This window comes from Fundulus heteroclitus, chromosome 10 (assembly GCF_011125445.2).
Source record: "Fundulus heteroclitus isolate FHET01 chromosome 10, MU-UCD_Fhet_4.1, whole genome shotgun sequence".
NCBI classification, from domain to species: domain Eukaryota; kingdom Metazoa; phylum Chordata; class Actinopteri; order Cyprinodontiformes; family Fundulidae; genus Fundulus; species Fundulus heteroclitus.
In genome coordinates, this window is record NC_046370.1 from 896,844 (window position 1) to 914,447 (window position 17,604).

Here is a 17,604-nt window from a genome sequence, read left to right on the forward strand (position 1 = left end):
ATGGCATGTTGGGGTGTCTATAAAGGGTTCTTGTGCATCTTAAAATGTACTAATTACAAATACGGCTGGACGATGAGTCAATGTCAATCATGCAGCCCTGATTACAAAGCATGTCTTTTCATTCTGTATTCAAGTTTCTAAACAGGAAGAAAAAACTTTGAGGTTTTTTATAATGTAGTGTCTGGGGTTTCTGCATGTTTTAGACCTTTAACTACAGGAAGGCCCTGGATCTCTAGCCATTAAGTACTACAGGGTTTCCGCGGGTCATTAAAAAGCATTAAATGTCATTAAATACATTTTTTTTTTTTCAAATTAAGGCCTTAATTGGCTTTAAAAGTCATTAAATGTGATTATCGGTGGTATACGCGGGTATACTGCGTATACCCACTCATTTTTTAGTCATCATTGCGTATACCAATACGTATAAGAGCATTAAAAGATCATTAAAAAGCATTAAACTAGAGTTACTCATTCCTGTATAAACCCTGTACTAAGGTTTTTCAGCAAGATACTTGGAAACTAGTGGTTGTGCTGGCAAAGGTAGCATAAAAAGTTTTAGTTGGTAACAAGGGGGTAAACTGTTTTTAATGCGATCAATAAAGACTGGCTGGATAAGACGGCTCATCTTCTCGGGTCTATGTTGGCAATAACACCAAAGGAAAAACATATTCATGCTTTTTTTTACTATTCATTTTTTATTGGAGGTTATATGATCATAGCAGAATTCACAGATATTATCATGCAAAGCACGTTTTCCTAATATAGCGTGGCCCAGTTACTTATTAGGTTTATTTTAAATTTTAATTCAATGTTTAAACAAATTACAGAAATAACGTGCCATAAAATTCTCAACTTTCACCATTTTTAACCGTATATTTTCTAAACAAATCTTTGAATTAAAGCCAATTTTCTTTTATTTCAGTTCTGATCACTGTTTGGGAGGTGTAGATTTTTATGAAATACGACTTTTATACGATTATCACCCCCGACCAGAACACAGTAACTCTGTGTGACCTGCTGCAGGTAGAGATGAGTTATAAAACTCAAGACTAATGGTTTAAAGGAAAAATACTTTAAATATTCTGTTGACTGTACGAATCACAGTGAAAAGTTTCTTGTTATAATAATTTTGATTTATCGTGACAAAAGCCACATAAATTGACGCTGTTGTTGGGATTGTTGATTTTATTTCCTCTGCAGTCGGTTCCACCAGAGCATCAATAAATATCCAAGCATTCAAATATTGAGTCGTTTAGTTATTAAACACCTCTTCTTTTAAGATACTCGTGTCCCCAAGAAGCCTTTTTCTGAGTGGATATGATTTAAAGAGTAGTTTTAGCGTTTCAGTTGCCTAAAAAGGGAAATTACAAATACCTTTTTATTGTCACTTTTGTCATTACCCAAATAAATCTCATAAATAATTGCGATAAAGTCCCTAGTTGTCAAAGCAGGTTAAATTACAGTGAAGCGTTGTAGTTTACAGCGCAATAAGAACCAGCTGAAGAGAGAGAGAGGAGTTTTGAAAAGATTTAAAATTTAAAATTGCCACATTTCTAGCAGGCAGAGGTTGGCAGTTTGACTCCCTTTTTCTTTCCAGACACGCTGGGTATATGTGTGTGATGTGTTCAGGTACGGTCAGTGTTTATGTTGAGAGTCTAGAACAGGGGTGTCAAACTCATTTTGGTTTAGGGGCCGCAGCTTAATCTGATCTCAAGAGGGCCACACGAGTTAACCCATTGCAAGATTAAATAGAACTAATAAATGTGGACTTGTTGTTGATTTTTATATTAAGTTAATTTCACTTTTACACAATATATTATGAATAACCTCTGCGTTTTTAAGAAAAGTATGTGCAATTTCAACAATACTTTTACTCAGTTAAACATTTACTTGTGCATTATGCATAAGAACTGATCATAGTGATTGTACAATGTTGAAAAACATTTATTCACATTTTTTGGAACTTAAAAACACTGTCCTACATGACAAAATACATCAAACAGATAAAAATTAAGAAATGATTTGAATTTTTCCACACCTGAAGCTTAATCTGCTAATTAAAACACAGCGCCCCTCGTGGACAATATAGGAACTGCATATTTTCAATTAAACGAAGTACATGTTTTTTTCAATAATTGTTTTATCATTCTCTTCCTTTTATCTTGTCCACTTGTGAAAGTCAAATCTGATGAGCTCTTTGTGGCATCTTATTGCCACATTGCCAGACAGGACACTGGAATTTATTTATTTATTTTTTATTTTTTTATAATGATAATGCATTTAGCCACAGGGCCGGACTAAATTGTTTGGCGGGCCGGATCCAGCCCGCGGGCCGTATGTTTGACACCCCTGGTCTAGAATGAAGATAAATAAAATAAAACACTCCCACATTCAACACCTCCAGCAAAGCCTTGACGTTTTTTTTTTTTTTTTTTTGTTTTTTTTTTGCTTGTTTCTCCGTTCACACCTTGAAACAGCTGGTCAACATGCAGTCAGCCAGCCTGCTAAACAGTCCCTGAGTGACTTGGGGGGGGGGGGGGCGTCTTCAGTAGAGGACGTGCTGCTGCTTTAAACAGGACCTCAGTTAATCTGTTAGAATCTCACACATTTCATCGTCTCCTTCTTTCTTCCAGCTCCTCTTCCTGAGATTCCACCCGAGCCAACAACTCCTGAGCAACCGTCTGTCCCCCATTCCCCCGCTTCCTCCTCTTCTCCCTCTCACTCCCCCCTTCCTCCCCTCTCTCTCCCCTCGCCGCAACCTCCACAAGAGGAGCAACAGGAGGACTCCCAGCCTCCGAGCCCCGACGCGCCCAGATCCCCGTCTCCACCTCCACCTCCTGCACCAGCCACTCTTCCTCAGCCCACCACCACGCCGCCTCCAGCCTCTCCTCCTCCTCCTCCTCCTCCTCTTCCTCCTCCTCCATCCTCAGCCCAAAAGGAGTCCCCCATGCCGTCTCCAGAGTCGCCTCCCTCTCCCGAAGAGCCTCCAGCTCCTAAGATCACCTCGCTGCACCTCGCCCAGAAGCAGGAAGACGCGGCCATTGTCGGAGAAAGCGAGGAGGACGAGAGCGAAAGCGGAGGCGAGGGCATTTTCAGAGAAAGGGACGAGTTTGTGGTGCGTGTGGAGGACATTCGGACTCTCAAGGTATTTCTGCGTCTTGATCGGTTGGCTGTACGTTTTGATTGTGTGCGTTTCTGCTTCTCTGGATGAACCTGCGTGTGTCCTGTGCTTTTGTGCACAGCTGGCTCTGCAGACAGGCCGCGAGCCTCCGCCCATCTGGAGGGTGCAGAAGGCCCTGCTGCAGAAGTTCAGCCCGGAGATCAAAGATGGGCAGAGGCAGTTCTGCGCCACGAGCAATGTGAGTTGACCCGCAGGGTTTCCGTGGTCTGACCACACCCGTCAACGGTCCTGTTGACAGGGTGCAAGTCTTGAAAGTCTTAATAAGTATGGAATTTTGAAACGCTGTTGTCCAGACCTTGAAAAGTCTTGAATTTTGTGTGAAAGTCTTAATAAAGTATGGGGGAAAAAAAATGTATGGTAGAATTTTACAGTATGCTCAAAGGCATTGTGAAATGAGAAATAGGAAGGTTATAAGGCTATAAAACTATAATTTTACTAACTGGTCACGTACTATATTAGCCTAATGGAATCAAACACTTGTTTGATGTGAAATTCATGTACTTGTGATTTTCATGTTTTGAAACGTTTTCATCAGTAAATGCATAATTTACTGTGAATAATGCATTTATTCATTGAATACTAGCCTATAAAAATGAACATTTCTAATAAACAGTTTGTACAATCTCAACCAATGAAGTAGGCAGTAGGCACACAAGTATACAAGTACATAAAGTTAAGGTCTTAAAATATCAGTTTTAAAAAAGTCTGGAATTTTAATTTGGAAAAAGAGCAAGCACCCTGTGTTGACTTACATTCTGTTTGAACTTTCTGCTTTTATATGAGTTAAACAAAACAAAGTATGTTAGTTTTTTTTTGTTTTTTTTGCTGTTGTTGCTTTTACAAAGTTCTGGAAATATATTTCTGTTTTTAGTATCTTGGCTACTTCGGAGATGCTAAAAGGCGGTACCAGCGGATATATGTGAAGTTTCTGGAGAACGTCAACAAAAAGGACTACGTGAGGGTTTGCTCCCGGAGACCTTGGCGCCGATCTGCTCCTGGGCTCAGGTAACCTTCCTAAACCTTTACATCCCTGGACTTGCTGTACTAAATATTTAATGAAGGCACAGGGCATTTAGTGTTGAGTCATCAGTTTTTCACCATTGTCAGTTAAAGGTGATCAGAAAAACTGTGATATTTATTTGTTTGGTTAAAATGAGGCACAGATTGGTATGATTTATTATTGGTAAAAATGCTATTCAAAGTATTTAGGAAAATATTTTAAACAAAATATCTAACATTTTTGTTTAAAATGGGCAATATGTGACCAAGTTTTTTTTTTTTTTTTTTTTTTTGGCTTTGAAGCTTTTTAGCGACACTAGGCAGTTAGGGAATGGAAATAAGTCATTTTTTTTAAGTCAATTTTAAACACTGCTCGATGAAACCCCAAAGGTTGTTCAAAAACATTAAACCAGCCAGCCAGATTGATAATGTGTAGTACTCTCCGTTCTACACATTATCAATCTGGGACAATCTCCCATCAGATCCATTTGGTACAGATTGTTTTATGTAGTTTGGATTCAGGCAATGTATTAAAATTTATAAAAAGGTAATTTTTAGTCCCAAACACATTTAATCACTATTTTTAATACCTTTTTTTTTCGTCTTGGTAAAAGTCTCCTACAGTCTGGGTCCCAAATGTATGAACAAATATGTAAATTAGTTTTAAGAAATCCTGGAGGGAACCCATGTTGAAAATATGCAGTTATAACAAAAATAATCGTTAAATTATTACATTTATGTTAAAAGCAGAAAATAATTAAATCATGTTATACATTCCCTAACTGCCTAGTGTCGCTAAAAAGCTTCAAAGCCAAAATATAAAAGAAACTTTTAGAAATTTGGTCACATATTGTCTATTTTGATATATAAGTTGTAGAGGACAATAGTAAACCTATATGAATTTTTATTGCACAACCTAAATCAGGTATTTACTGAGGTTGTCAGTCAAATTTCATGCAGTCAACCCATTGCACACTTCTGCTTCTATGAACCAGGTGTAGTTCAAACTCCGCCCACTAGATGGTAGCAAAGGACCTCTAATACTATTCATAGTGTGAGAGGCATAAGTATCAACCAACATCTGTGGTGTTTATTCACCATTTTGACTGTTTTTAGACTGGAACAGGAATGAAGCGCGTTAGCATCACTCGTCCATGAGGGGTTAATCAGCACCGTGCGCTCTAGTGTCAGCATACAGTCTCACAGTATAGTCTCTGTTATTACCCAAAGCAAAGTTTAAACTCAGTTTTAATTTGTCCAACAGGCGACAGTCCCTTCCTAGAATGGCGTCACCACCTGCCACCCAGGCACCACCGCCACCACCACCTCCACCCCCTCCACCGAGGGTAGCAGAGAAAGATGAACGTGTGACTCCACCAGTCCACCGAGAACAAAAAGAGAAGACGTCAAAAACGGCAACAAATGCAGAACACCAAGAGAAGAAGGAGGTTGCAGCTGCTGCGCCCAAAGCCAAGGAGAAGGAGTCTGAGAAAGAGAGAGACCGGGTGAAGCGGGAACAGATGCAGCAGGAAAAAGCGGAGAAGCGGATACAGATGCAGCAGGAGAAGGTGGAGAAGCGCATGCAGATGCAGCAGGAAAAGGCAGAGAAGCGGATACAGATGCAGCAGGAGAAGGCGGAGAAGCGAGCACAAACGCAGCACGAAAAGGCGGAGAGGCGGGTACAGCCACAGCAGGAAAAGGTGGAGAAGCGGACGCAGCCTCACCAGGAGAAGGCAGAGAAGCGGTTACATCCGCCACAGGAGAAGGCGGAGAGGCGAATACAGCAGCAGCAGCAGGACAAGGTGGAGAAACGCGCCGCAGCTACGGACCGCGGCAGGGCGAAGGAGGACAAGAAGACGCTGGAGAAGAAGGAGAAGGAAAAGGCCGAGCGACCGCCTAAGTCCAAGTCGACCAAAGTAAAGGCTGAGCCTCCACCCAAGAAGAGGAAGAAGTGGCTGAATGTGCCGTCATCGGTACCTTCGTCTTCTGAGTCCGACTCCTCCGATGAGGCGGCTAGTGAGAATGAAAGTAAGATATATATATTTATTAGACCTTTGCATTTTTATTTAATCTATTATTTCCATTTTACAGCTTTAATATTGTAATTTCTCCCCCCCTGCAGTGCCAGTTAAGGGAGGAGTGAACAACCGTGCCATGAGGGAGATGTTCAGGAGCTACGTGGAGATGCTGGTGAGCACGGCGCTGGACCCAGACATGATCCAGGCTCTGGAAGACACTGATGGTGAGAACTCCTTCCTCAGCATCTCAGTATTTACCCCACCCTCAGTTAATAAAGTCTCCAAATTCATCAAAATCCAAATCTTCAACTTGCCAATTAGACCCTCTTCCTGCTGTCCTCGTTAAAGCCGTCCTCCGCTCTCTGTCCCCTCTCTTTACAAACTTAATTCACTCTTCCCTTAACACTGCTGCTGTAACCCTTATTCCCAAGAAACCTGGTTCACACCCCAATAACCTTAATAGTTTTAGTCTAGTCTCAAATCTTTCATTCATTTCCAAAATTCTTGAAAAAAAAAAAAAACAGCTGCTGCTGATCAACTCCATTCCAATCTATCCCGCAATAATTCATATGAACAATTTCACAGCACTGAAACGGCACTTATCAAAGTCACTAATGACCTACTTCATGCTTCTGACTCCGCTTTACTATCCATTCTCAAATGTGTTTTTTAATCTTGATTTAAAGGAACTCAGGCTTTCAGCACTTTTACAGTTTTTTGGGAGTTTGTTCCAGATCAATGGAGCAAAGGAACTAAATGCTGCTTCTCCTTGTCTGGTTCTGGTTCTGGTTCTGCAGAGCAGGCTGGAGCCAGAAGACCTGAGTGGTCTGGAGGGTTGATGCCCTGATAACAAGTCTGTGATGGATTTAGGTGCTAATTCAGGGATTTATAGACTAACAGAAGGATTTTAAAGTCTGTTCTCTGAGATACAGGGAGCCATGGAAGGACTTCAGAACCGGGTCCATGTTCTCTACGTTCTTAGTCTTAGTGAGGACTTCAGAACCGAGTCCATGTTCTCTACGTTCTTAGTCTTAGTGAGGACTTCAGAACCGGGTCCATGTTCTCTACGTTCTTAGTCTTAGTGGAAGGACTTCAGAACCGGGTCCATGTTCTCTACGTTCTTAGTCTTAGTGAGGACTTCAGAACCGGGTCCATGTTCTCTACGTTCTTAGTCTTAGTGAGGACTTCAGAACCGGGTCCATGTTCTCTACGTTCTTAGTCTTAGTGAGGACTTCAGAACCGAGTCCATGTTCTCTACGTTCTTAGTCTTAGTGAGGACTTCAGAACCGGGTCCATGTTCTCTACGTTCTTAGTCTTAGTGAGGACTTCAGAACCGGGTCCATGTTCTCTACGTTCTTAGTCTTAGTGAGGACTTCAGAACCGGGTCCATGTTCTCTACGTTCTTAGTCTTAGTGGAAGGACTTCAGAACCGGGTCCATGTTCTCTACGTTCTTAGTCTTAGTCTTAGTGAGGACTTCAGAACCGGGTCCATGTTCTCTACATTCTTAGTCTTAGTGAGGACTTCAGAACCGGGTCCATGTTCTCTACGTTCTTAGTCTTAGTGGAAGGACTTCAGAACCGGGTCCATGTTCTCTACGTTCTTAGTCTTAGTGGAAGGACTTCAGAACCGGGTCCATGTTCTCTACGTTCTTAGTCTTAGTCTTAGTGAGGACTTCAGAACCGGGTCCATGTTCTCTACATTCTTAGTCTTAGTGAGGACTTCAGAACCGGGTCCATGTTCTCTACGTTCTTAGTCTTAGTGGAAGGACTTTAGAACCGGGTCCATGTTCTCTACGTTCTTAGTTTTAGTGAGGACTTCAGAACCGGGTCCATGTTCTCTACGTTCTTAGTCTTAGTGAGGACTTCAGAACCGGGTCCATGTTCTCTACGTTCTTAGTCTTAGTGAGGACTTCAGAACCGGGTCCATGTTCTCTACGTTCTTAGTCTTAGTGAGGACGCAGGCAGCACTAAAGATAAACATGGATTAGTTTTTCCAGATCCTGCTGAGACATCAGTCCTTTAATCCTGGAAATGTTCTCCAGGTTCTAGAAGGTCCACTTTGTAATTGTCTTTAGATGCTTTTGGAGGTCCAGGTAGACTTTCCTCTCTTGTTTTCATGAGTTTCCTGGTTTCATTCACACCTTTCAGGCCGCATTCAGTTCATTCAGTTAAAATTATTCACGTCCCCGTCAGCTCCGGTGTTCCCCAGGGTTCTGTCCTGGGGTCCCTGTTGTTCCTTATTTACATTCTCCCCCATGGTCGTATCTTTCAAATATGTAACAGAATTTATGGTAAATAACAGGCAAAAAGTTGCCAATAAAGTGCTGTAAAATTGTCCATTACTGTAAAAAATAATTACGGTGCATTATTGGATACTGTCTACAGGTTTTTTGCAGTATATAAATTACAATAGTGTATTATTTTATATTAGAAACAACCATTAACTGTATTTTTAGTTTAAATTACCCGGCAACTAAGTTTGCCAGTAAATACCTGTTTTCTTAATACAATATTTCATTGTAGAATGTTTTTACAGTTGATCTTTATTTAGCAAATTAAGTGGTTGCTGATGATCCTATATGTATCAGCACATTAGATTATTATCTGCGGTTAAATAAAACAAGTCATTGCTGCACAAACAAAAGCTTTTTATTAAGATTTAATGCAGTGAAATGTATTAAAGTTAAGGTGACCTCAACACGTCTACATTCTAAACAACGTAAACAGAGGCATACAGACAGCTGCAGCCACTTATTGTGCAGTAAGCTATACTACTGTAATGTGTAGTAACACAGGCAATCAAGTGTATCATGTAAAAACTGACATATTTTGGAACTATATTGGCCGTCGCCCATTTTGCGACGCGCTCAAAGCCGTTAAAAATCCATTAATTGTTTTTTGAGAAGTGCAGAAACATGAAGTCTGACGCCATTGTTCCTCTTCTCGTTTACCTTCCTGCTTCTTGGATCGATCCACTTGATCGATAATCTAATTGCGATTTTTTTTCTTTTTCTTAATATTGCAATTTAATGTGATTTTTTTATTTTTTATTTTTTTTATTTTTTTTTTATTTATTTATTTATTTATTTTTTTTTTTTTCCCCAGTTTAATTTATCATGTCTTTTTAAACATATACAAACAACAAATCAATTTGTTTCCTCGCCATGTGGATTAGTTGCTAAAACACCCTCAGCATCTAAACTCAGAGCAGAAATGATTACGTTCTGCCTACGATATATTTTAACCAAAATTGCAAGGACTATTTTAAATATGAACTTTTAATGTTTCTATTAATCAGAATATTATTCAAGAGAACAGCTTTTAATTTAATTGGACATCAATCCTTGTTGGACATAAAGTTCAACCAACAAACAAGTCTATGTATTAAACTGATTGACCAGAACTTAATGCTATGTATGATTATATAAACTCTAAAACAAGTAATATAATTAGATTATCTCACTGCTGCAACTGTCTTCCCTTTCTATGTGGAGGCAAACCCACTTTAAACATTTTACCAACACCTAATGGACGTGTCTAATTCATTATTGTTACATAGCCAAAAATTGCAGACCTCTGCGATTTGGAAATTGCGTTTTTTTCAAAATTGCGATTATATTGAAAATGCGATTAATTGTTCAGCCCTAGTTCATATGAGACAGTAGAACCTGTCAAGTTGTGGAGACGAGCTCATCAGTTTTCCGAATGTGCAAAACCACTGTCTGCTTTGGTTGCACATGTGGCCACTTCCCGTCTAGATTACTGTAACTCTCTTCTGTTCGCTCTTCCACATGAAACACGTCATAAATCACGTCAGGTTCATTAGCTCCCAATCACACATCGTATCGACTACAAAGTCCTCCTCCTTACCTTCAAACCTACCCACAACAATCTTCTTCACACGGCTACACCTGTCCGCCCCGTCAGATCCTCTTCCTCCATTCATCTTACCCTATTATTATTATTATTATTATTATTATTATTATTATTATTATTAGTAGTAGTAGTAGTAGAGTAGTAGTAGTCAGGGTTCCTGCGGATCCTTAAAAAGTCTTAAAAGGCATTGAATTCTGTAATATAAAACTAAGGCCTTAATTGGCATTAAAATGTCTTAAATCAGTCTTTCTTAGGTCTTAAAGTTGTTACCAGGTCATAAATAGGATTTTATTTTTGTAATCCTTACCAAACAGTAAAATAATTGACACAATTATATATTTTTTACATTTACTGAACGGCTCAATGTAACCATTATTGGTTCCGTCCCGATAGTGGAACCAAAAAAAACTGTTGCAGCCGGACTATAGCTGTTAAAAAAGTTTATTTTAGTAGGGAACAAAACAAAGTTTGTGAATTCAGTTCAGTAGTTGTTAAAAATATATCTGTAATTTGTGTGTTTTTTTAGCTTTCTTCCTATATGGAATGTTTTTTAAAATCTTTAACATGTCTACTGAGCCAGAGAGTAATGGTTTATGTTAAAATAAACATTTGGGTGAAGTTGTCGCAACCAGGTTTATCTTGTTTATCGTGAAGTTGGTCTTAACTTTTTATTTAAAGTGGCATTAAAAAGTCTTGAATTTAACTTGCCTTATGCTGTAGGAACCTTACCTGACTCCGCCAGATAGATTTGCTCCGCATATCCATCTGGAAACCTTCCGTTGAAGTAACTTTGGGAAGGGGCGAAAATACTGGTTAGCTGATTGGCCTATGTTGGTGATAGACGGGCCAAATAAACCAATCAGATTCGTCGTCGCTCTGTTACGAGCGACGACGAAAACACAACCACAAGCCAAGCTACTCTTGCTGCTGCAAGTAAAGGCTCGTTAGCTCAGCAAAGGAATACTCTGTAATTCTGATAAAACTTGCTCGATAGCCATGCTAACGCTAGTTTCATCGGCTGAAGCCGCCATGTTCTTTAGACTGAACTGTCGCGCTTCCCGTTGCGTCACACCTCAACCCGCCTCAAAGCCAACGCTGATTGGACGTTCGTTTGGTGAACGGCTCCAAATTTTCTTTAACGGAGAGTATCCAGACTGATCTGCGAGTGAAACCTTGAAACCTCGCGAGATCAGGATGGTCTCACGAGGCTAGTAGGAACCCTGGTAGTAGTAGTAATAGTAGTATTTGCCTTTAAAATAGGAAGTTAGGCCCTAACCAGCACCACAGCTGCCGGGCCGGCCGGACAGACTTGGTTTGAAGCAGAAGCGGATAAGTTGACTGTTGACTTGCGTATTTATACCGTTTTAATGAGTCCGTCCAGCTCGGAGAGACGAGGTGCGACAGGCTGGAGAGAAGTCCTGCAGATGCAGCTCTGCGGGCAGAACGAGCCGCCGCGTGTTTTGGCCCCTGATATTTACATGATTGGCAGCTGCATGAATGATGACTAATGTAAACTTGCCTTGCCCTGATTGGCCAACAGATGAGCTGTACCTGCCCCCGATGAGGAAGATCGACAGCATCCTGAGTGAACAGAAGAGGAGGCTGTTGAGGAAAGTCAGCATGAGCTCCCAGCACCAGGTAACCCAGCCTCAGTCGCCGGCTCACCTGACGACAACTTTTGATTTATTTTTTATTTTCAGGTTGCTAGTCGTTTATTTTATTTATTTATTTAATTATTTTGCTTTTTTCAATGGGCTGCACAGTGAAACAGTGGGTAGCGCTGGTGCCTTGCAGCAAGAAGGCCCTGGGTTTGAGTCTGACCATGGATATTTCTGCATGTTCTCCCAGTCCATGCGTGGGTTCTCTCTGGGTACTCCGGCTTCCTCCCACAATCCAAAAAACATTCTGTTAGGTTAATTGGCTTCTCTAAATTCTCCTTAGGTGTGAGTGTGAATGGTTGTTTGTCTCTGTGTTGCTGCGATAGACTGGTGACCTGTTCAGGGTGTACCCCGCCTCTCATCCATTCACAGCTGGACCTCATGAGGGATAAGCGTGTAAGAAAATGGATGGATGGATGCTTTTTCAATTAAAATCTTGTAAAGATTTCCATCGAGTGAAATTTGAGGATTATTCTACCCTGCAGTTAAATAGCCTCTGCAGATATGTCAGTACGTCTAAATATGATCACAAGGCTTATCTGAGTCACTAATTTATTTCACACTGAAGGAGCAGATTTAATACTCAGAGTGATGTATTTAATAGTTTTATTTTCCTTAACTTTGGTTCCTACTGTTGCTACATGCGTGCTCGGTACGAGGGATTGCAGCGACCGTTCGCTGTGGCTCCAGTTTCATCCTGGTGGAGTGACTAAAAGTCAAGACTCGCTGCAACCTGCTGGGTTTCTGTAGATAGAAAAGTTTTGACCCAACCTGCCTGGATTATTTGATTGAACTGACTTAAAGATCCTTGAGAGGGACACGTGTTGTGAATTGGCGCTATATAAATTGTATTGATTTGGTTATTGTGGCTTAAATACAAACAGAATTTTAAATCAGTTCAATAAAAATGATTTTTAATGCAGAAATGTGGTGCCAGATGTCTCTGTACCGAGTATCCACATTCAGGGCTCGGTCTGGGCTCCTTTTGCATAAATTATTGGATTGATCCGGTGTGGCATGGAGGCGATCAGCCTGTGGTTCTGCTGAGGCGTTCAGGAAGCTCAGGTAGCTTTTAATGGCGGCCGTCAGCATTCCCTCGTCTCTGGGGTTTAGGTCTGATCGGTTTTCTGACCGTTCAAGCAGATCTCAGTAACTGGAGTGTGTCCAGGTGCCAGTCCTGCTGGAAAATGAAATCAGCGTCTCCTTAAAGCAGAGGGAGGCATGAGGTGCTCTACGTTTTTAACTTTGGATTTGACTTCACACAGAGGAGCAACACCAGCAGATGTCATCAGATCGTCATCACTGCCTCCAGACTCTGGAACCTTGATTTCCAGATGAAATGTCAAATTTATTTTCACCTGAAACGAGGACTTTGGACCACTGAGCTTCTTCTGGTGTTGGAACGCAGCACTTGAAGCCCACGTCCTGGAGTGTCATGGTTCTTGTGTCCATCTGTGGTCCACATCCTAAGAATGTCCCCCAAACTCTCCAGTGGGCTCTGCTTTGCAGTCCTCTCCAGATTATCCAAGTGGCTTTTCCACCTTTTTCTGCAACACTTTTTCCTTCCACTCAACTTTCCATCAGTATGCTTGGATACGCCTCCGTCAGCTTTCTGTTCCTTTGACCCGGTCAAGACTACGTCTGATTTGGCTTTGTTTTAATCGTCGAAGGAAATACAATTTTAGGTTTTTATTAGCTTTAAGGTATAAACATGAAATGCATCACTCTCTGTTTAATCCACATCTATGTGTTTTCTACATTTTTTTCGGATGCTATTCTAGTTTTTTGAGCTATGCCTGTAGTTGTGGTGACGTTTTAAAATCAGTTAACAAATTTGCAGATGATGTCAGGATCATGGATGATGGTTAGAAATCTGGAGAGTTGCAGAATTTTAAAGTCACAGACCCTAAATTATAGGGAGGCCAAACAATCATGTGCACTGAAAAAAAGGGAACTAAAAGTAAGTAACATTTTCTAGAAATTAGTCAGTTTTTCTTTGATTTGCGCTGCTAAATAAGACTATTTGCTAATGGGATTAGTAGTTCTACCCCTAAAATAAGATAATTAGATATTCTGCACTTGAAAAATGATGATGGAGATGAAATGTTCCTACTTTAAGTGCAAATATCTTATCCCATTGGCAAATAGTCTTATTTATCTGCTCAAATCAAGTAAGGTGCACTCATTTCAAGAAAAATGTACTTAATTTTAGTTCCGTTTTTGTAGTGTGTTCTCATAATTTTATTTCTGTATGAACAAACCAGAGTTTGCCAGACTGTTTTAAAAACATCTAAAGTTTTTAGTTCAGCCCACATTTCCAAACTTGAACATAGCAGCACGCCTCCTCTTACAGAGTTGGAGAAAATAAACTCAATGAAAAAATGTAAAATTCAAGAAATTCCCAAAATTTAATGTTTTAGTCTTTGTAAACATTTGCTAGATTTCCTTTTCAAATAAAATAAACCATTACAAATAAAACTGTTAAATAAAGTATAACCTTTGCCTCCTGTTAAATAACTTTTTTCCTTTTTTTTGACAGGATGTTCTGCATGCTTACTCCCAGATGATGGCAGACTCTCTGGACACACGAGTGGTGAGGGTGCGACTGACTGGTGACGCTTACAACCGGAAGACGCTCAACAGAGTCAAGAAAACTCTGCCTAAACCACAGGTAGGAGTCGACGAACGGCGTCTTAAAGCGAGATGTTTATTAAAAGAGAGTTCCTTTTTATTTAATAAAATACATCAAAGTTGTAAAAGGAACCAGACGTGTTGAATAAAAACAAAATACAGCTATGATGTTCAGCTCTTGTCCACATGAAAGTAGTCTTCCCAAAACGATCTTCATCATAGCTTCTAGAAATGTCTTCATCCATGTGAGAGCTACGCCTGGCCTGTATGTGACTGTAAATAGTATTTTCTAAGCTGTCACTAAATTAGAGCTGGGCGATAAATCGATTTAATCGATTAATTCGAATTTACAATTCTTTAAGATTTCATTTTTGGAAAATCTGGATTTTATTTTGCCAATACACTCATTGGGTTTCCATGAAGAGAACAGCATGTGATGCTGAATATATGTTTAGGCAAATATATTGTCAAAATATTGTTAATTGGAAACTTTTTTTTACCATAATACGAGGTACTTCATTTACTTATTTACTTTTTTTTTTTTTTTTTACTTATTTTGAAGTTCACAAGTGCAGTGAAGCCTGTTCTTAGCTCAATGTGTAATACCACTAGCAGCAAATGTTTTGTTATATTTTCATTGTTTATAATGGCACGGCTGCCATCTTGTTTTACAAGCATGTTTCACAGCTTGTTTTTAGTTGCACTTTGAATTCAGGTCAACTCCCTGACGAAATGCTTGACATAAAAAGCAAGGTTTTAAAAATAATTTCTTTAATTTCTTTTTATGAAACAAAAATAAGGAAAAAATCGATTAATTGGATTTGGTATGATAAAATCGTAGATTTATTTTTAAATCCATATCTCCCAGCCCTACACTAAATGTGGCGGCTGGTGAATTAAAAACCTTTTGGCTAGAGGACGAAGATTATAGCACAACAATAAAATCAACTGTCCACGGTGACTCTGTATGCTCCTAGATTTTAAAGTCTGGTCCAAGTTCCTCTATCTCCTTTTTTTCCTCCATGAAAAGACGCGTAAAATGATTATTTCATATAGAAATGACCAATTGTTCTTCCTCTGCGCCCGTCTTTCCTGTCTTGTTGTTTTTTTGGTCTGACTCTTCCATTCCCTGCTGAGCTACCAGGGATGTGACTTTGATCATGATTTAATCTGATTGGATGAAGAATGAGACAAAAAGCTCTGATTGGCTGTAGGCGCAGAGCACTGTGCCCCAAGGAGTATCTTTTCTAAGTGACCAATTAGAAACTAGCATGAAGTCACAAGGAAGCCCAAAGTGTTGAGGAGGACATCACCACTTATCTGTCTTCCCTCCCTTGATGTTGAAATATTAAAATAAAGTCTACACAAAAAAAAAAAATAAAGCCAAGATGGAAGAGGAATGCTGAGAAATTAAAAATCAGACACATGAGAGAACAGATGTGATAATTACCATAGTTTTTTTGGACTATAAATCGCATTTATGTAGGAATGTATTTCACAAAATCCACAACTAAAAACTGACATTTAAATCTGGTTTGGCAACTTGTTCAATTACACAACAGGCTGAATAACATGGAACACAACTGGGAGGTTGAATGGGGTAAATTAGCACAACAAGCTAGCAAGTTACCGGCAAGCTTCAGAGCAACAGGCCGTTACGCTAAATGTTGGAAAAAAATGCTGAAATTAGACCATGAGCATAGCGGTGCTGCGTTTGAGAGCGACATAGAAAGGTCAGTAAAGCTGTTGAACGTGCATCAGCGAAGTTGTAAACCGCCCAGACAACATAAGCTAGCGCTAGCTGTTGTTAGCTTCACGGACCGCCCAATGACGGGGGTTCTGTCGCCGTCTGGACTCTCCCTTCGCGAATGATACTGAAACAGCGAAACAACATACAAACATGTGTTCATTCTTCGTCATCTATAAATTAATGTTTCAATTTATTACATAGCACATGAGCAGCATGTACTTTCCACATGCCTAGGGCGCCCTCTTGTGGCTTTAGACGGTAGTGTATGTTGGTCAATATGAATTACCGTTTAAAAACGTGTGATTTTATATGTCATACCTGACTATAAGTCGCAGGATCAGCCGAACTATGAAAGAAATGTGACTTATAGTCCAGAAAATACGGTACTTTTTATTTAGTATGTTTATCATTTCTACAATTTTGTTCCTGCAATCTTGATTAGAGAAGATTTTGCGAAGCCGGCACTAGTTAAATGTCTGAATAGTTGTGAGAAAATCGCCCTCTATCACAACAAAAGACAAACGTTTGTCTCTCTCTTCTGCTGGGTGAACCGTGACTTGTCCCCTGAAGACCTTTTCTCTGTTGCAGTTTTGTTTTACAGCCCCTTAGATAAGCAGACCCAGTTTATCAGCTGTAATCTGCTGATTCCAGCCACACCATCACTCATCCTGATTTTTATTAACATTAATTGCTCATGCTGAGTTATCACCATAATAGACATGGAAACAAAGCTGCAGGTGGACTTGGTCTATAATACTATAATTATTGTTTTTGTACCTTTTTTTTAGGTTTTGCTTATTTTATAAATCTTTGCAGTGAGATCTGTGGAAACTAGTGTTTCTGATCCTGTTTCTATAGATGATGATGATCTATGCAAAACAGTGTAAATATGAAAAAGCAGATGACTGAGACTTTTGTAAAGCAACAGGAGTTAGACGCTGAAACTATGGTGTGAGAGAATTAAGCATTGCAGTAAACGTTGAGTAACAGTGAGTCTGCAGACCAGCTTCACGTTTGCTCTCCATCGTCCAAAATAGTTTTGAGTCAAACAGAGTTGACTTAAAACACAGTAAAAAACGTGAATAAGTGAAACTAGCCTCCTGCTTTGTGTTGGACCCACTAACCTGAATAACCGGAACAATAAGTGGATGAACGGAAACCTTTGGCGGGAAACTTTGGTGTTTTTCTTTTATTTTAATCTATTTTTGTGTTAATCAACCTTTTAAAAATAACTATTTGACCTTATATTACCTTATACTGTAAACTGCAGTTGAGCTTTTATGTGTAATTGTGACGTGGGAAGAATAGACCTGACCTGGTTTTCAACGTGTTTTTGCAAATAATTTCTGCGTCGCTTTATAATCAGCCGCCTCACTCTGATACTTCTCGTTCATAACAGACCTGAGGTTCAGCTCAGACTAATCTTCAGTGGCGTATCCTAGGATCAATCATACGCCTTCCCCCAGGTGACCCAGCCGGGGTTGACCTGCC

The 17,604-nt window shown here is 39.9% G+C and overlaps 1 protein-coding gene across 1 annotated transcript in view; it reads left to right on the forward strand.

Moving 5' to 3' along the window:
- prr12a (proline rich 12a) overlaps positions 1-17,604 on the forward strand; it is a 33,468-nt gene that overhangs the window by 13,768 nt on the left and 2,096 nt on the right. The window contains 7 exon segments of the mRNA XM_036141734.1: positions 2,634-3,145; positions 3,243-3,359; positions 4,053-4,186; positions 5,445-6,208; positions 6,303-6,422; positions 11,615-11,712; positions 14,272-14,403. Coding sequence (XP_035997627.1) covers positions 2,634-3,145; positions 3,243-3,359; positions 4,053-4,186; positions 5,445-6,208; positions 6,303-6,422; positions 11,615-11,712; positions 14,272-14,403 — 1,877 coding nt within the window.